This window comes from Sphaerodactylus townsendi, linkage group LG06 (genome assembly GCF_021028975.2).
Source record: "Sphaerodactylus townsendi isolate TG3544 linkage group LG06, MPM_Stown_v2.3, whole genome shotgun sequence".
Lineage (NCBI taxonomy): Eukaryota > Metazoa > Chordata > Lepidosauria > Squamata > Sphaerodactylidae > Sphaerodactylus > Sphaerodactylus townsendi.
Genome location: NC_059430.1, coordinates 110910303 through 110936965, shown reverse-complemented (window position 1 = coordinate 110936965; position 26663 = coordinate 110910303). Strand labels below are relative to the sequence as shown.

Below are 26663 nucleotides of genomic sequence, written 5' to 3'. Positions count from 1 at the left end.
CCTTCATTTGCTGAGTTGGTTTCTCAACAGTCTCTGGTGAAGGGAACTTTGTCAAAAAGCAACTTTTGGAAATCCAAGGTAGACGAGTGTCCACTGGTTCCCCCTTATCCACATGTCTGTTTACACCCTCAAAAGAGACTCTAGTAAGTTTGTAGAGATGCAGGACTTGCCTCTACAAAGAAGCCATGCTGATGACTCTTCACTCAAGCCGGAGTCTTGCTTTTCTACATGTTTTATAATTTTATCTTTAATGATAGATTCTACTAATTTACCAGGAACAGATGTCAAACTGACTGGCCTGTAATTTCCCAGGTCCCCCCTAGACCCAGGAATTTTCCTCACCTCCTCTTGGGTGAAGACAGATGCAAAGAATTCATTCAGCTTCTCTGCAATCTCCCTGTCATCTTTTAGCACACCTTTTGTATTCCCTTCCATCATCCTAGCGAGGCCTACCGCTTTTTCCTAGCTGGCTTCCTACTTTTGATGTACTTGAAGAACTGTTTGTTGCTGAGCTTGATGTTCGCAATGCCATGTGTTCCCTCATAATCCTTTTTTTGCCTCCCTTACAACTAACTTGCTTCTCTTTTTGCCACCATTTTTATTGATTTCTCTCTGGTATTCTTCATCCCAGTTAAAAGTTGGACTTCCATTTTTCTAAAAGACATCTTTTTTTTCCCTAATAATTTCCTCAACCTCCCTTGTTAACCATGGTGGCTTTCTTTTGGACTGGTAGCTGCCTTTCCTAACCCCTCTCGCAGGAACACATTCCAGCTGAGCTTTTAAGACTGTGTTTTTAAATAACTTCCAAGCACCTTGGACATTTTTTACTCTCTTAATTTTCCCTTTCAGCTTCCTGCGCACTATCCCCCTCATCTTTGAGAAATTTCCCTTTCTGAAGGCAAATGTAACTACATTAGTAGTTGTCACTTGTTCGCATGCAGAGATACTGAATCTGACAGCATTGTGTGGTGGCTCTGTTCCCCTATCCAGCTCAACAAACACTGACTTCCCTTTTTTTGCACCAGGTCCTGGGTCCCACATAGAATTAGATCTAGGGTCACATCTCCCCTGGTTGGTTCTACAACCATCTGCTCTAAGCCACAGTCATTTAGCATATCCAGGAATGTTCTCTCCTTACTATGACCTGAACATGCATTTTTCCAGTTTATGTGGGGATAGTTAAAATCGCCCATTACCACGACATTTTTGCTTTTGTTGGCCTCTCTAATTTCTTTTTCCATCTCAGAATCCTCTTGTGCGCTTTGGTCAGGGGGACGATAACATATTCCTAATATTCATAAATATACCTAGCTGAGTCGAAATTGCAAAGGTTGTCACAGGCTCAAAAAGGTTGAGGACAGTTGCATTATCTAAAGAGAGAACATTTTTTGACAAATAAAAAAGCAGGAATTGCCTTACTCTAAAACCAAGTTCCCATCATGCCATGCCACTCAGTCATAAATGCTGGTTTTATGGGTACTTACCTTTAAAGCTGAAATGTAGCTACTGTTTTGAAACAGCATTGCCAAGCCAAGTATTTTGGAATCACCCCATAATTGACCCCTTTTGGTTAATTAAAGGGGTGATAGGTTATGAAATGCCAACGAAGCCTAAGGTGGTGGTGTTACACTTCTAAAATGATTGCCTTGGGTTAATGATACAGAATTGGTTATGACTCTCATAACAGCAGAACTGATGTTCACTGCTGAAAAGGGCAAATCTGTTAATCCACCTGTGGCTATGGATTAGTAAATTAGATTCAGTATATAGTCTTGTTAATGAAGAGGACTTATTCTTAAATAACCCAAAAACTTAGGTTGAGCATGGCTGTGTTCCAAGTAGGACAGTGAATCTGGTCCCAGATGGGTAATGATTGGAGCCCTGTCCCATTTGAAGGAGGACTGACCAGCTACCACGGTTCTTTTTCCAGCCACGTTTCTTCCTGCAAAAAGGCGAGCCTTTACTGTTTGAATGGAAACCGTAATTACAAAATAAATTAATTTTAAAAGATACGGTAGGTGGTTGAATCAGTGTTCTTGATGTGGCATTACATCTGGTGGTCCCTACTTCCCTTTAGGCCTTCATGGAAATGATGTGTCAGAAGGAACAGGCTGATGGCATGAGCTGTATTGTGAGAACCAAGTGACAGAAACCTGGCTGGTAGACCTTGAAGAACAGCTGTGGTAACCTTTGACTTACCTGCATGAGGAACCTCTCCGCTTCAGAGGCCTTCCCGGCAGCCACACATTGAAAGGTGGCGTTCTGACCCGCATTCACGTCCACATCACCCAGGCGGGAAAAATGAGGAGCTTTGGCTGCCGAAAAAGGGAAGGAAGAGGGATTGAATCCTTAGTCGTCTCTGAAGCACCACTTCTCTGCTCCTCCTCTGCTAACCATAATCAACAGGGTATAGTCTATCTAGTACTTGTTCACCCCACCATTCCTCCAAAGAGCTGAGGGCAGCATATATAGCTTTCCCTTTCTCGCGCTGTTCAGGTTGTATGCCCACATGCTCCATTTTGACAATTTAATGAATGTGTAAGGAATGGGGTACACCAAGCATCAACCCCATATCTCCCTCCATGTTAGGTTGCCAGCTGATAAACCCCAACTGGTAAGCCCCAGGAGGAATTGAGGGGCAGGGTCTAATGAAGAAGAAGAAGAAGAAGAAGAAGAAGAAGAAGAAGAAGAAGAAGAAGAAGAAGAAGAAGAAGAAGAAGAAGAAGAAGAAGAAGAAGAAGAAGAAGAAGAAGAAGAAGAAGAAGAAGAAGAAGAAGAAGAAGAAGAAGAAGAAGAAGAAGAAGAAGAAGAAGAGGAGGAGGAGGAGGAGGAGGAGGAGGAGGAGGAGGAGGAGGAGGAGGAGGAGCAGGTGGTGGTGGTGGTGGTGGTGGTGGTGGTGGTGGTGGTGGTGGTGGTGTTTGGACCTTTCTCTCCTGTAGGAGACTCAAAGGGGCTTACAATCTCCTTGCCCTTCCCCCCTCACAATAAACACCCTGTGGGGTCAGTGGGGCTGAGAGAGCTCCGAGAAGCTATGACTAGTCCAAGGTCACCCAGCTGGCATGTGTGGGAGTATACAGGCTAATCTGAATTCCCCAGATAAGCCTCCACAGCTCAGGCAACAGAGCTGGGAATCAAACCCGGTTCCTCCAGATTAGATACAGATACAGAACCAGCACATTTACGTCCCTTCTAGTTAGAACCGGAAACCATAGAGTTTTTGCAAAATGTCAGTGTCCCCTATGTCATCTGTGGTTTTAATAGAAGCACAACAGTATAGAACAGTAACTTATTCCTGCTTCCATTTCTTCTTTCTGGTGCCCAAGACACCAGCAGAGATTACCCAGAAGCCTCTCACTACAACATCCCTAACTCCAAGGTCTGACTATCCAATGAAGTGTTTTCTGAACAGAGTTGACTTTGCATCTTTGGAAGAGTTAGAAATGGTTGCCAATAAAATTTGATTTTCTTGAATAACACCGAAGGGGCTACCATGGACAATTTAATAGTTTCCCGATTTGGTCTCCACACATCCAAATACTAATCATTCTCCTATCTATAATGAAGACACTATTCCCCATTATAAATCACTGAAGCTATTCACTAATTGAAAGTGGTTTATTTTAGTTGATCAATCACCTGGCTTTTAATGGACAAGGCTGAAATAAATCTCCATGTTACCCAAATCCTTTTGTAGAGAGTGAAGGACACTGGGAAGTTAACTTACAAATTAACAAAAGCAAGAACTCTCCACGACAAAGACAGATCATCTTTAATATTGTTGAGCAAGCCTGCAGGCAGAGATCCGTGTATTTTTGTTTATGGGCATCGCTTTGCAGACAATTGAGGTACTTTTATAAATAACAATAAATAGGAATTCTGAAAACAATGTATTCTTCTTTCCTTATTAAAGTAACTCGACAAGACCAAAATGGCTACGAGATTCAGCAACTAGGGGAGCAACAATTGCGGAAAGTTATGGTTGCCAGGTCCAGGTTGGGAAGCTCCTGCAGATTTAGGAAGAAGAAGAGTTTGGATTTATACCCCACCTTTCTCTCCTGTAAGGAGACTCAAGGTGGCTTACAAGCTCCTTTCCTTTCCTCCCCCACAACAGACATCTTGTGAGGTAGGTGAGGGTGAGAGAGTTCCGAAGAACTGTGACTAGCCCAAGGTCACCCAGAGGGAATGTAGAAGTGCAAAAATACATTTGGTTCACCAAATAAGCCTCTGCCACTAAGGTGTAGGAGTGGAGAATCAAACCTGTTTCTCCAGATTAGAATTCACCTGCACTTAACCACTACACCATGCTGATGGAGCCTGGAGAGGACAGGGACCTCAGTGGAGTACAAAGTCATAGACTCCGCCCTCTAAAACATCCATTTTCTTCAGGGAAACTGATCTCTATAATCTGAAGTTGAGTCACAATTCTGGGGGGTCCACCTGGAGGTTGGCATCCCTAGGGAAAGGCCCTCTGTCATCCTACACATATCACCCTGAAGCCTGACTATAATTTCCACACACACACACACACACACACACACACACACACACACACACACACACAAATAGGAGGGGAGATTTTATCCAGTCCCCCTCCCATGGCACCCCAACCCCAAAATGTTACTCCTGGGGGGATGGGGCACTCCCCGGAGTAGCTTGGGAGGGTATCCCACAGGAAGCCTGGTTTGGTGAATGCCAGACTCTATTTTATCTGTAGAAATTCCAGGAGGGATTTGAGCCACTGCACACACAGGTGATTCTGCAGCCAGACAATTAGTCCACAAGAAGCACCCAGTTTGCATCCCAGGTAGAAAGGCACAGGAAGCTCAACGATAAGATACATGGCTCAAATGGTGTGGGAGCTTTAGGCCCCTTCCGCACATGCAGAATAATGCACTTTCAATCCACTTTCAATGCACTTCAAAGCTGGATTTTACTGTGCGGAACAGCAAAATCCACTTTCAAACAGCTGTGAAAGTGGATTGAATGTGCATCATTCTGTACGTGCGGAATGTGTCAGGAGAGGGACTGATATTTGGCCAGTTTACAATTGAAGTGTTGAGAAGCAAAACAACCTCACAACAAGCCAGTGTGGCAGCCATGGTGGGGTAGCATCGAATTGGGATCCAGGAGGCCCCATTTCAAATCCCCATTCACTTGCTGATCTTGGGCCAATCTCACACACAGCCTAATCTATCCTCACAGGGTTGTGGTGAGGATAAAATGGAATAGAGGAGGACAGTATAAGTGACTTTGGGTCCCCATGGGAAGAAGGGAGGGAGTGTATAAATGAAGTAAATAAATCAATAAAATAGGATGCATGGAATATATTGGGCTTGACAGAGAAACACCAACTAAAGGAGGCACAGTGAGCATTCTGGTTAGCTGGAATTTTGAGCATTGGTTTATCCCAGTTTTAAACTGCCAGAGTTTCTCTGCCAGCTCTCCCTTTCCTTTCCTTGCCAAATAATTTAATGTTGTTTGGAATCTCGTACCTCTGAGGTTTAACTGTGCCAGACAGCCAAGCTTCAGCAAATGTGTTTCATTTGCACGATTTCCTCCTATGATAGAAACTAGGTTTGCTTGAATTTTTCATAGGATGTCCAAAGATCTGTATTTATCTGAACGGGCACCCTCAACATTCTTTTCTCTGCTCGAGGAAGACTCACCACGGCTTACAGTGTCAAAAGACAGGAACAGCAAACGATCAAGGACCAGATATACGATAAACCCAAATTATTTAACACACCAAGAAAAAGTCACACTTCATTTGGATGGAATCTGTTATAAAGAATGATGTCCGTTTTATATTTCATTAAAAAAATTAGCAATGGACTAATTCACAGAGTTGGGGGAAGAGAAGCAGATGGTAACAATTCTGCTCTTGATGGACCTAGACTTACTTACTTCTCTGGGCCAGCTATGCTTCCAGGTGCTGAAGGAAGGCACAGGAAATGATGCCAACTCCAGGTTGGGAAATTCCTGGAGATATGGGGGCAGACCTTGGGGAAGGTAGCGTATGGCAAGGGGAGGGAACACAACAGGGATGGGATGTCATAGGCTCCACCCTCCAACGCTGCTATTTCCTGAAGAGGAACTGGTCTCTGTCATTTGGAGATCGGTTATAATTCTGGGAGAACTCCAGGCACCACCTGGAGAATTCGCCATGTATCAATATTTGGGGATCTGTGAAACATCAACAGCACCAGCATGGTGTGCACAAGAAAAGGCTGGCAGTCACAAGACTGCTTAACTTCAAAAAAACTGTATTGTCGAAGGCTTTCACGGCCGGAATCACTTGGGTGCTGTGTGGTTTCCGGGCTGTATGGCCGTGTTCTAGCAGCATTCTCTCCTGACGTTTCGCCTGCATCTGTGGCTGGCATCTTCAGAGGATCAAAAAAACTTCTAAAAAAACTTCAAAAAAACTTCTAAATATATTTACAAATACTACATACACACGCAATTTTCAAAAGTGTCAATACGCTATGAAGTTGTATGGGACTGTCCCTCAGTCTTCACAGCACCTTATCAAATAACATGCAAATACAGAAGTGAAATAGCTCCCAGTATAAATACAGCAGCATTCAGTTACCACTTAGACATCTCAAGGAGTTCAAGTTAGTAAGTTCCCAGGTAATGCCTGACCTCGCAGTGTCTTCGCATCTCGAAAAATTATTAGTGTTCCCTGAGCCTCCCGTAATCAATCCTTCCAATGTTCTTTTCACAATATTTTCATCAGGACAGCATTCAGTCTGAGAGTTTTTCTACCGCTTGAATGTCCTTGGCACAATCCATGTCAGCCAGTGCTGGATTTACCTATAGGGTGGGCAAGCTGAAACTCTGGCCAAGGTGTATAATATCTTTGACACTGTCATAGACCTTTCTTACACATGCTGTAGTCTCTAAACAACTCTTCAGTAATTTTCCTTGCACTCCATTTCAGAAGCATACTGTCTTAAGCCGGTATCTCGACACTAGTATTGATTTCTGTAGTTATTCTGTGAATTGCGGAATTTTAAACATCCATCATCACGCTCGGCTTTACTCAGTTTTGTTTCAAACTCTCTTCCATCTTCCTCTAGTTGTGAGGCTGGGGGATTGGGAACAGCCGAGCAAGTGGAATAGCCTAGAGCCTCGCTTCATCTAAATCCGGCACTGGACAGAGCAGATACACAATTCCTCAGTTTTGCCAGCCACTGGACAATACTTTCCTAATTTCTCTGTTTTGCCTACCACTGGACAACATTCTCCTAAGAGCCAGCATGGTGCAGCTGTTAAGAGCAGGTGCACGCTAATCTGGAGAACTGGGTTTGATTCCCCGCTCTGCCACTTGAGCTGTGGAGGCTTACCTGGGAATTCAGATTAGCCTGTGCTCTCCAACACATGACAGCTGGGTGACCATGGGCTAGTCACAGTTCTTTGGAGCTCTCTCAGCCCCACCCACCTCACAAGGTGTTTGTTGTGGGGGGGGGGGGAAGGAAAGGAGTTTGTAAGCCCCTTTGAGTCTCCCTACAGGAGAGCAAGGGGGGACATAAATCCAACTCTTCTTCTTCTAATATATTAGCTGGTCCTAGGAACAGGGTTTGTAACCTCTTGACACGTGGTAGTATAGACCACAGCAGATATGAACACTCCCCTCCAATACTCTTGAGCATCATGGGGGTTTCCTGCCTTCCCACCGCATCAGGGAAAACTTCCCTTCCCCTTTTAGCCTATGCCTAGCAGGAGGCCATCAGTGCTGTCAAGGAGCAACTAACAGAGTCATGTCAAGCAGCTCATTAAAGGAGCTGGCAGCTGACAGCACAACGGATCTGTGACAAGTCGACAGCCTCTATCAGGAGTCAGATGGTGAATAGAGGCTTCATAATACTTACAGCAGGGGTAATTTAAGAGTAGAATATCGTCCAGGCCTAGGTAGCCTCGCCGTTCGCTGGAGATCACAGCCTCAAATAGAACCTGTGGAAGAATCAAGCATGATTTTTGTCAAGGCATTCTGAGGATTTGAGGGGGGAATCTCTAGACAGGTAACTTGACAAATCTGCAAAATCATTTGGGGATCCTGTAATGTAAACAGTCTAGGGTAAAAGGTAAAGGTTACTGATCCATGGGGTGGCATCACATCACAACATTTACTAGGCAGACTACATTTTCAGGGTGGTCAGCCATTGCCTTCCCTGGGCATCTACACTTTACCCCTAGCAAGCAGGGTACTCATTTTACTGACCTCGTAAAGACGGAAGGCTGAGTTAACCTTGAGACCCTTACCTGAAACTGACTTCTGCTGGGATTGAGCTCAGGTCGTGAGCAGAGCTTTGACTGCAGAACTGTAGCTCACCACTCCATGGCAGGAGGCTCATTTAAACAATGCCATAATAAAAACAAGCCAAAGACTGCAAAATGATGCTGCTGCAAGAGTCACATCCTTACCACAGGTCTCAGTTCACTCAGCCCACAACCCTCTGTGAAAAAACCCACATTTCTTCCTGCTGCTTATATCTGTGCAACAGCCTGTTAAGGGAGTTAGGCTGAGAGACAGTAAGGAGCTCAAACTCACCCAGTTAAATGTGATAGATTTCCCTTGTACTGTGAATTAGACAAGAGACCCCATTTTGATTCCCCTTGGGCATTCAGTAATGGAAAACCTCTCAGGAAGCAAGAATGGGATATGGGAATGGTATGAAGTCAGGACCAAATTACACAGATCCCCAAATGTGGGATTCATCTGCAAAAAGAAAGCTGGGGCGGGGGGGGGGGGATGGGTGCGAGTTCATACAAACTGGGATCATGGAGGTAAAAAAGAGAGGTCATGATGACGTCCACCTAGATTAGTAGATCAATTCTGAAAATACTTTTGATTGGTGGGATGGTAGAGTGGAAAGCCTGAGCCAACAACAAGAGAAGAGAATGCCCCAGGAAGAGAATGGCCCATGAAGAGAATGGCCAGAAGCCATCCTCGGATGATGACTGCCCCATGCAGCCAATTACAGCTCTTATGGGGCCTAGGAGCTTAAGCAATGGCATCAGGGTGGTTGTCTAGGCAACCAGAGGTAAGAAAAATAAGATCTTGTGAGACAAGGGAAGGCCAACAGAGCCTGTAGTTGCTAGTAGGAGGTGGAACTAGATAGAAAGTGAACCCTCTAACCCTCCAGTGTCAGAGGGACCCTATGGGTTGCAGCACTATCCAAAGTAAACAAAAACACAATACAATAGAGTACAGCCATGCAAAGCATAAATCAAATATGAAACACTACACTGTAGTCCACAAAGAAATATGATCTCCTTGCTTCTTCAGAACCTTCAACAAATCCTAGTTCCTGTTTCTTCTCCTAGGTTTCCATTTGCCTATCACATCCTATATCACTAAAGCATCATCTAGGTTGCAATGCTTCTCAGATGGAATGAGACATTTTGATACTTTGATGATCAGCTTGAAGATTCCAAAGGCTGGTCCTTGCAGTTGATTCAGGCAAGACAACATGTCAACTCTTTGGGCTGAGGAAGGAGGAGCTTCTGCCCTACAAAACAGGGACGAATTACCAGAAAACCTGCCATGGGATATTTTGCCTAGTTGAATGCGAACTCCTTTGGAATCCATACTTTTGACTGCTGAAGTTTCAAGAGGACACTTTTATATGGTTTGGATGCTTCAATACATTGTTGTTCTTGCTTGTGTTCTAGCTTGGCTGTTTGCTGCACTTTGTATTAAATGACTGCACTTTTAATTTAATTTTCACAAATGTTTATTATATCATTTGCAAGGATATAATATTTCTTTGTAGCCTTGCAGCCCCATCCAACACAACACAACACCACATTTCCCCTGTTGCTATTTCTTCAATTGGAAAGGGCCCTCCCAAACTGCATCTAGATCTAGCCATGGACAAGACAGTTGCCCACACACCATGCCTGTCTTTTCCTCCATCTACCCTAATTTAAAATCTCCAACATGAGCGGGGCATTCTAGGATTTTGGAAACAGCATTTCACATTACAAGTTGGCTTCCACGGAAGATCAGCAAACCGCAATTCTCCACACAGATCTGAAGTCAACTCCTAATATTCCTTTCCTTGTGCAAGGAATAGCTACACAACACACTCATCTGTTCGCTGCTGAAATTTATGATGTACTGCTTTTATCTGCCCCTCTTCTCCAGCACGCCCATTTGTCTCTTTTTAACATTCTTTCTTGTTATCTCCGATTGCCTTCCAGAAACATACTTCCTTCTCCACTTTGGCGCTCCCCCTCCCCACTGGCTTTGCCTACTAACTCACATGAATACATGGAGCTTATACTGAATCAAACCATCAGTCCATCGGGGTCAGTACTGTCCACTGAGACTGGTGTCAGCTCTCCATGGTTTCAGGTATGGGTTTTTATATCACTACTGCCATAGTCCTTAGTGGATGCTGAGGATTGAACCTGGGACCTTCCACATTTAAGCAAACATATTATCACTGAGCCACATCCCTCTCTGAACTCCTGTGTTTAGAATCTTCACCCCTCCAGGGCCAAAGTCCCAATCACAAGCTTCCAGTAGCTTTCCTCTATGTGTTTACCTGGTACTCATTGGGCCAAAACATGCTGACAGCCAGCTCCACTTGATGCCACTGGCGCCCGTGGGAGCCGGAGACGTTCCAAACCACACTGCCGAGTGGGCCACCATTCACCTTCACGTAGACATTCAGAGTCCCCGGGCTGTGCCCATCGCGGCTGTACATGAAGTAACTGAACTGGAGACAATGGGTGTCATTCTCGCTTAGCGTTTGGAAGAGGATGTGCGCTTTCTGCCCTGGACCATGCTGGGAGGAATTGACCATCAGGTAGGAACCTACAACAGAGAGAAGGAAAAAAGCTCAGGGTTTGATCCAGGGACACATGAATGGAAAGGAAAATATATGAAGCCCAGTTCTGCTTGTGCAAGGGGGAGTGCAATAGCTGCAGAAACTAGGGGTGTGTACTACTTTTTGTTTTGGTGGGGGGCTTGGGGGTTGTATTTTGGGGGGTTAATAATCCCAGAAATTGTTGGAAAAAAACCCAAAAAGGCTTATCAGCTTTTTTCAAAGTTGGTCTTGCTTAAATTTTAAAGTCTATTAAACCCAAACCCAAAAAATTTCCTGCTGCTTCCATGCTCCAGAGGTAGCAACATTGGTGGTGGGTCTGAAGCAACCCAAATAAAAAAAATACAGCATGATTCAGGATCCACTTTTTGGCTCCCTTTAAGTTGCTGCCCTTTGGAGGGGGGATCCCCTCCAAATAGCAATAAGGTATTTGGTGGGGGGTGAGGCAGGAGTCAGTTTTTGCTTTTTAGCAGCAGCACATAGCATTTGCATGAGATTTTACCACTTCCATTTGGGAAGAGAATACTATGAATACAGAAATCTTCTGTGGGGGTCTAGCCCTCAGCTCTGATAAAATCATGACTTTATAGATTTCATGAAATTAACAATGAATAGAGTGTTTGTCCAAATACAGGCCAACCCACCACTGATGATTAGTTAATAGTCTAGGCTGAAACTCATCGGAGCTTGGAAGCTAAGCAGGGTCAGCCATGGTTATACTTTGATGGGAGAACACAAAAGAAGACCAGTGTTACTGTGCAGAGGAAGACAATGGAAAACCACCTCTGTTCATCTCTCACTTTGAAAATCCCCTATGTTGGAACTTCATAGGCTCGCCATGAGTTCATTGCTATTTCATGATATATTTTATCATATGATCTAATAGTGTATCTATAGCCTCTGCCCTGAGTTGTAATGCTCAGTTTGAAACATGAAACTCATTTGCAAGGTCTACCCAACAGCCCTCCTTCTCTTGTTCTCAAATCGCCTGTGCAGCTTTCCCATTCAAGCATAATTTTGACCATCACATGAATAAACAGTTTCATATATGCAATTCCTTGTCCACCATAAAAGGACTGGTAACTTACAACACAACATTATTATCAGCATATCTATCACAAGAAGAAAAAGAAACATACACTTCAATTTCCCCCAAAACTGCTAGTGGGATGGTCTAGTTTAGACAAGGGTGTAAGTTCAGGCACTCGATCCCATCAAATGACCATCCCATCCTTCCTCCCAAGGAGCATGGAGTTCTCCTCCCCTCCATTTTATATTCACAACCATAGTTTTGGAAGAAAGAGAAAAGACACAGGCACCAAATGATCTTTGTGAGTGAGTGAGACATTCAACCAGGGTCAAAACAGGCTAAGGAGATCCAACTCAAGCACCCTGCTTAAGAACCCATCAGCCAAAGCACCCAACCAAAAGATCCAATATGAGTATTCACGGCTTCTCCACCTCAGAAAAATGGAGAAATAGTGAGAACCTGTGTCAAGTGCTTCAGTGAGGTCCTGATCCACTCCAGATCCAAACCAAAGATGGTGCAATTTTTCAAACATTTACATGAGAACATAAGAACCAGCCTGCTGGATCAGACCAGAGTCCATCTAGTCCAGCACTCTGCTACTCGCAGTGGCCCACCAGGTGCCTTTGGGAGCTCACATGCAGGATGTGAAAGCAACAGCCTTCTGCTGCTGCTGCTCCTGAGCACCTGATCTGCTAAGGCATTTGCAATCTCAGATCAAGGAGGAGCAAGATTGGTAGCCATAGATTGACTTCTCCTCCATAAATCTGTCCAAGCCCTTTTTAAAGCTATCCAGGTTAGTGGCCATCACCACCTCCTGTGGAAGCATATTCCAAACACCAATCACATGTTCCTCCTGCCTAGGACATTAGAAAAAATTATATAGGTTTATTTGCTTATTTCCAAAAAACTTCCTGTGCTGGGGGAGGGCAGGGTTCACACCTATTATGGGAAGGGGGAATAAGGTGGGGGCTTTTTAGAGCAGTAGTGAAGAATGTCAAACAAGGTCTTATCCGCAAGAGCCATGAATTTCCCAAAGTACTGAGCAATGAAATCTTGGCTACTGTAGCAGATAGCCCAGCTGGCAGCTATTTTTTCCCTCCTGAGTGATGCGCCAATCATGCTCCCCCTGGCAAATCATTGTTATCGAGCATTCTGTCATTCCCCAGGTTTAACAAGCAGTCGCATCAACCGAGAAAGACAAGGCCAGATATTGCAGCCGGCTACTCTGAAATATAAGCTCCCTCCTCCAGCTGCCCTTCCAACATCAAGGGGATGCAGTTGGCCTGACGCAAAGATCACCTGTGTAGGGTGATTTGTTGCTTTCACACAGCAGGCCCCTGCGTCATTGTAACACCCAAACCATGACCAGCTCAAGAACGGGATCAAGGGGATCAATAGCTCCAGTGTGGAGTGGAAAGTGCCATCAAGTCTCAGTTGACTTATGGTGACCCCACAGGGTTTTCAAGGTTTGCTCACAGCCTGCCTCTGTGTAGCAGTTCTGGATTTCCTTGGTGCTCTTCCCATCCAAGTACTAATCAGGGCTGACTCTGCTTGGTATCTGAGATTTGGGTTATCCATGTCAGAGAGCAGCGGAAAGCTCTGAGATTCTTGTCAGCAGGCAGCCATAGAAAATCCACTTGACAGACAAAATAACTTGTACTTCTGCTAGAATTAACTAGTGCAGGGGTCTGCAACCTGTGGCTCTCCAGATGTTCATGGACCACAATTCCCATCAGCCCCTGCCAGCATGGCCAATTGGAGAGCCACAGGTTGCAGACCCCTGAACTAGTGGAAAGTCCAATTGAGTGCATTTTTTTTGCTCCATCCTTCTGACATGGAGCTCAGAGCAGTGTCCATGGTTCTACCAGTCCCCCATTGTAGCTTAACTACAGTCATGTGAAGAAAGCTCAGACATAATACCGGCCACGTGGTCTCCCAAGACAACAGTTGGCAACCCCTAGGTGAGACTCCCAGAATTACCACTCATCTCCAGAAGACAGAGTTCACTTCTTCTGGAGAGAATGGCTGCTTTGGAAGGTGGCATTATATAGCACTGAGGTCCCTCCCTTCCCCAAGTTCCACCCCCAAATCCCCAGGAATTTTCCAGCCTAAAATTTGGCAACTCTACTCTACTTATAAAAAAGAAAATGTCTGATTTGCGTTACATCTAGTCCTTGATGATTTCCAGTCATCATGCAGCTAATCAAACAGAATCAGGTAGATACAGCAAGGTTACCTGTCCATGTCACAGTCCACCATCAAATGCGTATAGGGTCTTGGCTGAGGACACCACAGGCATTTGATGGTGAACTCCACAAAGCAGAGGTTTTGTCACAAGAGGAAAGGTGGTGGAATGTTCTTGGCAGACATAGTTCAGCTCCCCATCTCATGGACTTGATATGCATGGTCTGTATGCCTGCTGGGGCAATAAAGGATTCCCATCTCCAACCCAGGGACCAGACCACCTTTGGATCCTGGTTCCATAGTCCATTCACTCTGCAAGAGCAGCTGTCAAACAAGAGCCCTTCCCATCAAGAGGGTTCATTTAAGAGAAATGTGTAAGGGATGGAAATCACACATGTACTGTGGTGGAGTCAATGTCCTGTATCCTACCCCACAATTAAGCAAAATTTGAAGCCTTCCTTTAGCCTAAGTGGCTCTTGAAGGAGAGTGAAATCCATGCACTGCCTTTTATTAGGACCAATCAAACTAATGCAAAACATTGTGCAAGCTTTTGAGCTCACCAGAACCCTTTACCAGGCCGGATCAGGAGTCACTCAAGTTGGAGAAGGCTTCTTAGGCAGGAGGAATTTCCTCTAGCAGAAGGGAGGAGATTGCCCAACAGTTCCTTTCCACCATCAATTGTTTATATATGGATATGCTATTAAGTCTCAACTGACTTAAGGTGACCCCAGCAGGGGGCTTTCAAGGCAAGTAGAGGTGGTTTGCTATTGCCTTCTACTGCAGAGTTTTTCTTTGTGGTCTCCCATCCAAGTACTAACCCCGCTTAGTTTCCAATATCTGATGAGATTGGGCTGTACCACAACCCCGTCCATTGTTTATCAGATTAAAAATGTTCCAAATCCAATGCTCCAATAAAATACCCTAAATGGACAAATAAGCAACCTTTCTTCTTAGCAGCTAATTTTCCCTACAAGTTGAGAGTGGGAGGAGCAATGAAAATTAGCCACTGAAAGATGATGGTCGATTGGCAAAATGATGGCAAGACAGACAAACGCAGATGGATACATGGATGCAGAGTAAATGCCGATAGATGGTTACAGAGAAGATGGATAGCAGCAAGAAGATACATAGATATAGACAGATTTTTATTTGTTCCAACAATACACCATCACAAAATACAACAAATGGCAGAAGCAGATCAGGAATAGCCAAGTACAAAATGGAACCATTCGTCATCCTAACAGCCAATCACACAAACAAATTCTCAACAGACCGTGCTCACATCTGGTAAGTACGATCTCAAATGGGGGAATGTACCAAGTAGCCAGGTTATGATGACGCTCATGAATTGTAGATAGATGGGGATGAGGGTATAATGATTCTGGCAGGCCATATGGGGAGGTTTGGTGATAATGGGAAGCAGAGATGTACATATTGCGCCTGCAGGAGATCCCTAGCTCAGTCTCTGGAATCCCAGTTAGAGAATTACATGTAACAGAATTGGAAAAAACCTTTACTCACTCCAGATAGCTTGATCTTCCCGAGTATTTGAGCATAACGTCATCAACGAATAATGCAATCTTATGAAGATTTACCTCAGTCAAAGCCCACTGAGTTTACACCAGAGTGACTTGGCAGAAGATTACACAATTAGCCAGTTTGGGAATGTAACATTTTCATAGCTTTCGGAACACTGCTTGCAGGAAAAAGAAGGCCAAATGAAGGGGATTGGCAGGGGTTGGGGGGAGAGGTATTAAACCAGTCAAGATGACTTTGCCTTTATCTAACAGCACTGTTATTAACAATATCATTGCCCTATCGTCTGTCACATGGGGAAACAAGGCAGACTGGCAACGTCATGATAAACAACTTCAGAAAGCAATCAAAATCTGTACACCTCTCCAAAAAAAAATCCTGATAGAACAATCTATGCAGTGAAAACCATGACTAGCTTCATTTAGACTCTTCTAGTATGTGGCATGAGTATAGATTATTGACTGCTCTATCCCATTAAGCACTGCTCTTCTGGGCCCAAACTGTACTATTATATGAACTAAGCTTTGATGACATCTAGAATTTAGCCACTATCTATTAAGGACAGGGTGTCGGACATCTCCAGGAGGGTCTTGGTAGCAGATCACCTTCTTTCCACCCCCTACCTGCTGCCAAACAGACCCAGATAATTGTCAACAACTTGCCAGGGAACTGGAAAGCAGCTTCCCCTTCAGCTTTATTGGCTTGACACTCCTTGCCCCACCTGGATTTCAACCATGTAATTTCTGAGTTCCACTTCCTCGAGTCATTTAACACAGGGCTGCTTCTGATTTTAAACTGTGCTCAGTGGGCTGTTAGGCTGTTGAGAGGCCATTATCCAAAGAAATTTCATTTGCAACTCAGCATCCCGGCTTGAAAGAGGGTGGGAGGGCCATCCACCTACCCAGGTTGCGATATCTTGACTTTGTTGTTTCCACCTTTGTACCTCCACAGGTACACGGAAGCCTAGCTGCCACAAGAACAAGTAAAAACTGCATCGTCCCAATTATTGCCTGCCCTGCCCATCAGTGGCTCTCCAGGATATTGAAAGTGAAGGACTTTGTGATGTCTCTAAGTCTCAGACTTCAGAATGGGACTACAGAGACAGACAGGTAGGCAGGTCAGGACCTTGTGTGTTCTTCCTTTCCGTTGCTCTGATGTTGTCTCTTTGATGTGTAGATTGCTACTTTCTGGGAATTCCTCTCTCTCTCTCTCTCTCTCTCTCTCTCTCTCTCTCTCTCCCTCCCTCCCTCCCTCTCCCTCTCCCTCTCTCCCCCCTTCTTCATCTTGCAACCATGAGGACAGGATATACTTCCCTGCATTTCCATCTATCCCAGCTCAGCTGGTTAGTTTAGAATGCTATCTCTATTCTATCCAGTCTAGAATAGAGCTCCTTATAATAAAGGACTCCTATTCATTTACTGAGATAAAAGTCTCCATGTGAACTTCATCTCCTAAAGAGAAAAGAAATTCCACTGTGCCATATGCAGTCTGCCGTCTCACACAGAGACTCAGGACTTCTGCATCACCAGCCACCTGATTCTTTTAACTGGAATTGAACCTGGGGCCTTCTGCATGCAAAGAAAATGTCCTACCTCTGAGCCCAGACCCTCAGCTGGAGGAAGGGGCATGGGGGCAGGGGAATGAATGTATCACAATTAGGTAAGAGGCTGGAAGACTGAGAAGAAAATCTAGATTCGAGTCCAGTAGTGCCTTAGAGAACAAGATGCCCAGGGTATAAGTAAGTTTCTAGGAGCTCCAAATCTTCCCTTCGGCCGGATGGGATGTTGGAAAAGACTCGAAAGTCCAAAGGGAGCAATCCTTTAAACTGAAGCTCCTATTCACAAGTAAGTCCCATACATTCAGAAGCAAGTCCTATATATTAAATGAGCTTACTCTGAGGAAAGCATCCTTGGGATAGCGGTCACTGAATGGGAAGCAAAGCTTAAAAAGTCTTTGCACCTAATCAGAGAGAAAAATACACTCTGATCGAACACAGCGCCCTTATCTGTTCCCGAGATTAAATCCTATTTATCGAAACATTACTCTGGCAACTTTCTAAAGACACATTCGATACTCTCCAGACCAGGAAAGGCCAGGGATGCTGTGGATCAAGCTAAATGAGATTTTTAATATCTTATCCATCTTAATAAGCCCAGATCCTGTAAGTAACAAAACTGATGCATTTATTTAAATCTAGAATTGTTTCCCTGACAGCGGTCCTTTAATTATTAATTGCATTGACTCATTTAATTTACACAACGCGCCCACGGGATTGTCTTTTCCGAGATTCCTCATCGAATAGTTCAGGGCTTCTGCTGGATGAAAACACAACAATTAACCAGTGTCGTCAAGTACGCATAAATAGACCCATGCATCATTTCTGCCTTCTGCTGGACCACAGGAGAACTGCTGGTCATCGTGCTATTCCAAATGCTACAGGGGAGCTGAAAGGCCTGTTACGTCCCAGTTTCCACACAGCAAAGCTCAGTTTCACTCAGAGAACGGGAAGCAACAGGTTTGATCCCTTTGGAGGCTCTGCAACGAGAGCTCAAAGATGGTCATAAAAGAGAACCGCAGCCAGGAAGAATCCTCCATAATTCCAGAAAAGCATTTGCTCTCGTGTTGGTTTTCTTTACGGCTTGGCTCACGCTGTGTAACTTTCCTTAGTAATTTCATCAGATGCTCAGAGACGGGGAGTGGGGAGAGAAAGAATCAGGACAGTAAAGCCCAGAAGGAGAAGGAAATAATGGAGATATAGAAAGAAATAAGATGGAGGTGCCATTTGACTTAGCCCAACATGTCAAATCAAAAGCTGATCTTCTTCCTCTCCACGTGCCCTGAAGACACAGTAAGACAGCAACAGCCAGACAACAAAGACCTGGATTCAAATCTCCAGGCATGGAGTAAACCGAACCAAACTCAGCGACATCATATGATTGCTCTGTGAAAAAACATAGCAAGAATTACAGATGAAGTTGCAGGGTGGAGGCAGGTAAGTATTGCAAAAAATATCCCCTGAGGAATACAACCACTTGGTTATAATTTCGAGAGGGGACTTAAAATTGGGCCAAAACTGTTCTAGTTGAAAGTGAAGGCATGAAGGATTGCCCTTGTTCAGATTTGGTTTTGTGATGTCACCTAGCCGCAAATTTAATATGTTATCTGACGTTGCAATATTGTACAGGCTACTTGACCCCTGATTGGCCAGGTTGTGTAGCCTTTAAGAAGAGTGAAAAAGTGCCACAGCAGATGCCAAGGAAAACACTGGAAAAAAAATAGGTGGAAAGCAGGATTTGGAGATGTCTTTCTGAAAACACAGCTCTCTTTTACATGCTTTGGGTGCCTGCCCACTCAAAGACTGACTCAGCCATTGTGAACAGCAATTTGCACATTAGCAGTTAAGTTTTGTAAAGCTAGATAGGGAATGTTTCAAGACAACAAGCTAAGCAAAGGTCAAGATGGAAGAGGGCATTTAGCTTATCACCAAGTTGCAGCCTGAAAGTACATGGAGGGACGCAATGGTACATCCATTCTTGATCATCAGAAAGGATGACAAACAATTAACAATATCAAAAATCAATGACCAAGAACAACTGAAGCTGTAAAATCAGTGACCAAGAACAACTGAAGCTGTATCAATATGTTCCCTGACATCTGTGAAGAAGAGCAAGGAAGTCAGATTAAGCCACCCTGGGCAGAGAATTATCCTTCTCAGACCCAAACTCTCATGCTTGAGAAACTGCCGAGTGACAGAAAAAAAATGCCCTCCACATAGTGACACTCTAGAATTTCCCCTAGTGTCTATGGTAATGACCACAAAGACAAGAGGTTGCAACCTAGAGCATCAACCAGAAGTGACATTACATATTCCTGAATATATACTCTTCCCAGGGCCCACCTAAATCTCCCAGAATTTGCTGAAGAAGTGTTGGGAACTCTATGACTGAGGGTGAAGCACAGTGAAGAAACTAACCAACCTATAGGTAAGTAAAAGTTTCATCTCTATCATTTTTGGCATCAAAGTAACAGATAGAAGAACTTTAAAATCATTATAGACTCCTTGGGTGCTGTGTGGTTTCCGGGTTGTATGGCCGTGTTCTAGCAGCATTCTCTCCTGATGTTTCGCCTGCATCTGTGGCTGGCATCTTCAGAGGAAACCACACAGCACCCAAGTGATTCCGGCCGTGAAAGCCTTCGACAATACATTATAGACTCCTCATCTTTAGGTAAAGAGGCCACTGACTCAGATGAGGAAGAGCACTTGAACCCACCACAGAAGGCAGCAGGTGAGATATCTCCAGGAGCCTACTTGAAGTCCAGGAAAGATCCAAGGAGACTGAGTCAACACTCTCGCTATGGGATACACCTCTAACTTCTGACTCAGACTTGGACCTTCCATCCCAAAACCCACTGCAGCCCTTGAGATCTCTCCCCAACTTACCCAACTTACCCTCCCAGGTCCCATAAAACCCAGAATCACTCCAATCCTACTGGAGTTGTGGCCACTATAACCAGGAGCAACACCCTTAAGACCTAGTAGCCCACTCCTGGAGGTGCCAAGTTTGCATTTTCTTCTTCTTGAACGGCATTTAAGGCCGCAGTTCACCCTCAACCTCTGTGGGACAACACATCTGTGATAAGTGACAAGACTTCTGCACTTCACCCTTATGCAGATGAGATAACCTAGAAAGCAGGCCAAAGGGGGTGATTCCCAGAGTCTAGAGGCTCCGCAGTAATATGCAGAACTAGAGATTAGGAGGAAAAAAGAGTCCCCCAAACAGATGCAGTTCTCTTCACTCAATGCGTTCCTGGTATGTTGAGAAAGGATGAATGGGAAATGGCATCAGGAAAACCACAGGGTTGTGCAAGAACTTGATTTGCGGAAAGACTGAAACAAAATCCACCCACTGCTCTAAAATGACATAAACCTCAACACTCTAACATTCAGCTGCTGTTCATTCCCAGAGACGAATGCCAAACTCAAAACTCTGTAGGATTGTACTACAAATCAGATCGAAACCAACACAGGCTTAAAAACTGTGAACCACCAGCAGAAAGCGCTGATGATCTGAACTCTTTCCTGCCCTCTCCTCCCTCCTAGAGTCCTCACCAATCCCAGGAAGTTTATTCCCAGGGTAAAATACCCTGAGTGTCCTAATAGTCACCCTGGTCAGGAAGATACAATAGAGAAATGAGGATCACCCTTCTTACCTCTTGGACAAATGGAGTTCATAGATGAAAAAGAAAGAAGGGATTTTGTGTGCCCCACTGTAGATGCCCACCCAGCACTGCTATTAGCATGCACAAGTCACTCTACCTAGGAACAAACTTCCTCTCTCTCCGGAGTGAGAGAAGAGCCAGTGAACATCCTGCTATCTTTGCACCAATAGATCACAGGATCCCACCCACGAAAAGGATTACAGGCTGGGGAACTAATCTGGATTTCTTTTTCTTGAGAATGCTCCTTTCATTTGCCGTCATCTCTCATATTCCTTTCAAGAGCACTGCCTCACCGCTGACATCCTTCCACCACGTTGGAGAGAAAAGTAATCCTTTCACATGGAGCTCAGCCACGTGCCGGCTAAACAGGCAGATTTCTCCTCCAAGTCTTCCCTCCTCCTGTGAAATTATTAATGTGCTAATGAGACTGGGTTTGTTTGGCTCAAGGAACATCAGTGAGAAGGGTTTCGCTTTGAGCTTACACCTCCATCTGAGCTGCAGCCAAGAGGCAGCTTTAGAAAGCCATTTGTTGCACCATCTTATCTGCCAGGGCCTCGTTTATTAATGATGGATACTTTCTTCTCACAGTATCCACCAAGGAGGAGATTAAACTTAAATAGCGGAAGGGAATGTCAGAGAGATGACGGCATGCTTCAATGGAAAAAAAGCACAATGTAGGCTCATCTGGTAGTGGCCATTTCTTGGTGCCCCAGGAAAATATTTGTCTCTCTTGATTTTCTAGGGCATAGGCGTCAAACTCAGGCCCTCCAGGTGTTCATGGTCCTGCTGGCACGGGCTGATGGGAATCGTAGTCCATGAACACCTGAAGGGCCTGGTTTGACACCTATGCCCTAGGGCCGTGGTGGCAAACCTATGGCACTCCAGATGTTCATGGACTGCAATTCCCATCAGCCCCTGCCAGCATGGCCAATTGGTCGTCCTGGGAGGGGCTGATGGGAATTGTAGTCCATTGGAGTGCCAAAGGTTCGCCACCACGGCCCTAGGGTTTCCTTCAGGAAATACCTTAAGACAGAAGTTCTCAAATTATGGGTCATGATCCTGTCACGAATGAGTTCACAAGACTTTAACACCAGATGGTTCTAGGCCCATCTTCTCTCAGTGATGGGGAAAGAAGAAGGCAGAGCTGTCTCTTTCTTCTCCAACCCCTCCTTTGTCCCCCAGCACCATCCATTTCCAGCAGCTTGGCCCACTTCATTATCAGGGGTTCGGTGGAAACACCTTACATCCATTGCTTTCTGGACCCAGATAAGATGGTTGGCCAGTGTAGTGGTTTGGTTTGTTCCCAGTCAGGTGAGCTGCAGCACAGGAACCTGAACGGACAGTCTACATATTGCCTCCTAGACCTGTCCGGCAGCAGCCATGTCACAAATGCAGTTCACAAATGCAGAATAAGTTTCCCAAAGTTACAAAAAGTATTTAATTGAGTCCCATTTCAAAACTTTTGAGAAAGGTCCATTGAATACTTACTGTGAAGGGCCTTTCTACTGGACGGCTAGGGAGACATCTTGAATGTCTCCCGCCTCCAGTAGAAACATTGCCTTAACGACTAACCTTGCTTTTGTTTGAGGCAGGGAGCTAACCCAAATATCAGTTCCTGCTTCGATTTGACTCCTTTCTCCCTCCAAAAACTCTTCTAAGGCTTCTTTTCCAAATAATTTGGCACGTAAGCACAGTTGGTTACATGGTCAAAATGACTAGATCTGTATACCCTGTTTCCCCGAAAATAAGACATCCCCTGAAAACAAGACGTAGTAGAGGTTTTGCTGAAGTGCTAAATATAAAGCATCCCCTGAAAGTAAGACGTAGAAAAGTTTTTGCAGGGAAGCATGCCCGTCGAACAGAACACCAGAGCATGCAGCTGTGGAGCGGACAAATAAGACATCCCCTGAAAATAAGACATAGCGCATCTTTGGGAGCAAAAATTAATATAAGACACTGTCTTATTTTCAGGGAAACACGGTATGGATAAAGAGGGAAGAGAGGGCAATTGCTGGACTGATCCATCATTGGCCAGAAGAAATGGTTGTCTCAGATGCCTAGTAGTGATGCTAAAAAGCCATGTCCAAACACTCATTTTATACTCCTGCCACCTGCTTGTCCATCAGTAGGCCTGAATCCAAGAGCACCACCTGACTATGTACCTGTTTCTTCCAGGGGAGTGCAACTCCATCTAGGTCATACCTTCCACTCAACAATAGAACTTCTGCCTTGTTGGGATTAAGCTTCAGTTTATTAGCCTGCATCCACTCCACAATTGTGTTTAGGTACCAGTTCAAGATTTCCAGAACTTACCTGGGATCAGCTGGAAGCACAAGATGGAGTTGAATGTCATCCACCTATTGGTGACAACCCAGCCTGAATCTCTGGATGTTCTCCTTTAGCAGTTTCATGTGGATGTTAAAGAGCAAAGGGACAAGATGCAAAAGCCAAGGAGTGGATCAGCAGTTTCCCAACACCACCTTCTGAAATCTACCCTCCAGATAGGACCAGAATCACAACAAGCTTCTCAATCTCAGCCCAGACAGGCAGTCCAGAAGAATACCATAAGCATTGGATCGTTGAAATCAAAAGCCACTGTTAATATATCAAACAGAAAAAAATTAAAAATCCTCCCATATAAAATAAACTTAAATCCCTGACAACGATTCAGCTGCCTTTCTCTACACCAATTGTAGCTTCCATGTTATCTTCAAAAGCAACCTCAAATAGAACATATCACAGCAGTCCAGTCTCAAATTTACCACAGCATACAGTGCCATCAAGTCACAGCTGACTTATGGTGACCTCGTAGTGTCTTCAAAGCAAGAGACATTGGGAGGTAGTTTCCCTACTTTCTCAATAAAAGAAGATCCAACAGAACTCCCAAGCTTAAAACTGCTAATGACAAAGCCACAACAGCAGAGACTTTATCCATCACATTGGCATTCAGCTAAATGCCTTCTGAACTAGAGTTTCCAACAGCCTTAGATGGATGCCATCAGAAGTCAAGAAGCAATCAGGAGCCCTTCCATCACAAGAAGACTACTCAGCTAAGAATCCCACCCCCACCCCCCAATATTTTTATTTACTGACTTAAAGAAAAATCCTGTGACCTGCTCTGGGTGCCCATTTTGGCCGAAAAAACCCAGGCTTAAGCAAGCAAATAATAAATATAGGATTGCATCAGTCTTGTTATCCAATCATTTTGCCAGTGGATGATGTGCGACAAAGTGCATTGTTGTTGCTTAGCAACTACAAAAAGTGATTTTCCCAACAGGACACCCTCACAGCACTCTTGCACCCTTCAGAGTTACAAAAGGGCTCAAAATGTCATAGTGTGTTGCTTTTCCATCACAGAGTTGCCAGGATGATCTTTAAAGTGCTACTAACTGGGTTCACAACCTGCTGGCAAAAACAGCCCATTTTCCGTCGCTCAGTTGGGTCTTCGGCAAACACTTTGAGCCGGTTCATTGGGCTATTTTTCACATATTCAAACGGAATAGTACAGTTCAATGCAATGGGCAGCATTTTATGCATGCACATCCTCACACAGCCTGGTGGGAGAGCCACTTGACTCCCTCCCCCACAGTTCTGTTGTCTCCACATGCTGCTCGGCTCCCAACTGTAAAAAGTGAGTGCCGGTAAACAGTCAGTAAATCAGCCAGTCAGCCAGCTGCTATCTGATGTTCCTCTAAGTCCCCATTATCAACATAGTTTCATGCATGAGCATTATCATACAGACTTATGAGAGGCAACATTGGGATTTGAACCAAGTCTCCCAAGCCCTAGTCTGAGCCTCTAATCACTGTACCACGCTGGCTATTTGATGCTTCCTGCAAGGCCTCTCAGTTCACCAGCAAGCCTTCTCAAGAACTTCTCAAGAGCTGAAGCAGATTCGTGCTCCAAGAAGCTTCTCTCGGGTGGAAAGGGAAAGGAAAGCAGGGAAGGGCTGGATACATGGAAACGCTGGGGTAGAGCAGGGGTTCTAACCTAGGTCCCCCCAAATCTGAATCCAACACTCTGACAACACTAAAACTCTGAGATCTGGCAGAGTTTGCTCTTTTCTGCTCACACTGCTTAAGACTTGGCAGTGCAAGCCAAAGAATGTTGGTGGATAAAGACAGGCTATAAATGATACAGTCATAAAAGCAAGCTAAGGGAGAGAACCAGTGTAGTGGAGTGTTTTGAGTGTAGTCCTGTAGAGCTAGCCCTTCTGGAGTCATCCTTAGTCCACACCAGGCCACACCAAGCATACACAGAGGTGTCCAGAACACTGCTCATGTTGTAATGATCCCACCCATGAGATGCACCTAGGGCTGCCAGGTTTCCCACTTGGCAGGAGGGCTCCCACCAGCAGCCTTTTTTTCTTGCCTCGCAGGAGAAGATTTTAAAATATGCTAGTGTCATCTGCACTGTGATGTCACTTCTGGGGAAAAAAACAGAAGTGATGTTGGGTAGCTCTAGGAATTATCAAACACTCTATGTTTTTAACTCTATGGTTTACCTCTGTGGTTTCTGACAATTCCTAGAGCTATCTGATTTTTCTAGATGTCACTTCATGGTGCAAATGACATACACAGAAACACCCATGTCTCTACTCTCAAAGCTCCCACAGGTTACCAGACCTGGCCTGGCGTCCAAGTTGCACTAAATATCTATATGCCCAAGCCCAGGGGTAGGGAACCTGCGGCTCTCCAGATGTTCAGGAACTACAATTCCCATCAGCCCCTACCAGCATGGCCAATTGGCCATGCTGACAGAGGCTGATGGGAATTGTAGTTCCTGAACATCTGGAGAGCCGCAGGTTCCCTACCCCTGCTCAAGCCTCTTCCACGGGTCTCTTTGTTGAGACAATTTTTCCTGGTTTCTGTTCTTTAATCCCCATTAAAAACCTGCCCCTATGTGCATTTTCATTATCTTCATTTATTTCATTATTTTTCATTTTTGCTGGGGGGGTTTTACTTTTTTATTCATTTTCCTTGTATTCACTGTTAGGTTCCCTCTCAGCAAATGGTAATTTGCATTCCCAGCTCCCCTTACACTGGGCTGCTAACACTGTCTCAGCAAATGCTGGGAGATTTGGTGGGCAGTATCTAAGGGCCTAGGGAAGGCAGCGTTTAAAGAAGTGATTTCACTTTCAGGTGACTCTTCAGACTACCTCCTACAGTGTCGTTATGTGGAGGTCATTTTTCTTCAAACCTCAGTTCCTTTAGGGTGAGAAATTGGGGCCTTGGGTAGGCAAATGAGAGGTCTTACACCTGAATACCCTTAAAATGACACAATGTGATGGGTAAGGCTGGCCATGATTGATGGTGCACAGTGTAAACTTGGTAGTGCAAGGCTACCGCTACTGATACTACCCTAATGGGCCAGCAGCTGGGGAGTGCTATGGTCCTTTTGCCTTGCTGATGAGCTTTTTGAAAGCACCTGGCTGGCTGCTGTGAAAAACAACATGCTACAATAGATAGACCTTTGGTCTGAAGCAGCAGAGCTCTTCTGATGCTCATCCATGACAGCCAACTGCAGGGAAAACGTTATCGAAACATGGGGAGGTGATGCATGCAGCTGAATTACAGCAAGTGCTTTAATGGACCTGAGAAGTTCAGGAACGCAAGCCACTAATGAGCCCTCTCTCCAAAGCAATTTCTTTTAAACTTCAGATCCCTTGAGGGGAAAGTGGGAAAAGGCTTCTAGCTTAGCTTCGATGTGTTATGGGGAGAGGGCAGCATTTGTTAGAGGAAGTCCTGTGTGTGACGAAAAACCCTTGGGGAGAGCCATCTCTACAGCTGTTTCCAACCAAGCTGGCCCATTGTCCTGCTGGGTGAAATTGGAACAGTTGAAAAGACTAAAGCACACCA

The 26663-nt window shown here is 44.8% G+C and overlaps 1 protein-coding gene across 8 annotated transcripts in view; it reads right to left on the bottom strand.

The window, feature by feature from the left end:
* Positions 1 to 26663, bottom strand: part of PTPRU (protein tyrosine phosphatase receptor type U) — a 488373-nt gene that overhangs the window by 233353 nt on the left and 228357 nt on the right. For all 8 annotated transcript variants that reach the window (XM_048499773.1, XM_048499774.1, XM_048499775.1 and 5 more), the window contains exons 3-5: positions 10554 to 10825; positions 7872 to 7953; positions 2200 to 2315 (exon numbers count right to left, since the gene is read on the bottom strand). In XM_048499773.1, coding sequence (XP_048355730.1) covers positions 2200 to 2315; positions 7872 to 7953; positions 10554 to 10825 — 470 coding nt within the window. The remainder of the gene's footprint in view (positions 1 to 2199; positions 2316 to 7871; positions 7954 to 10553; positions 10826 to 26663) is intronic.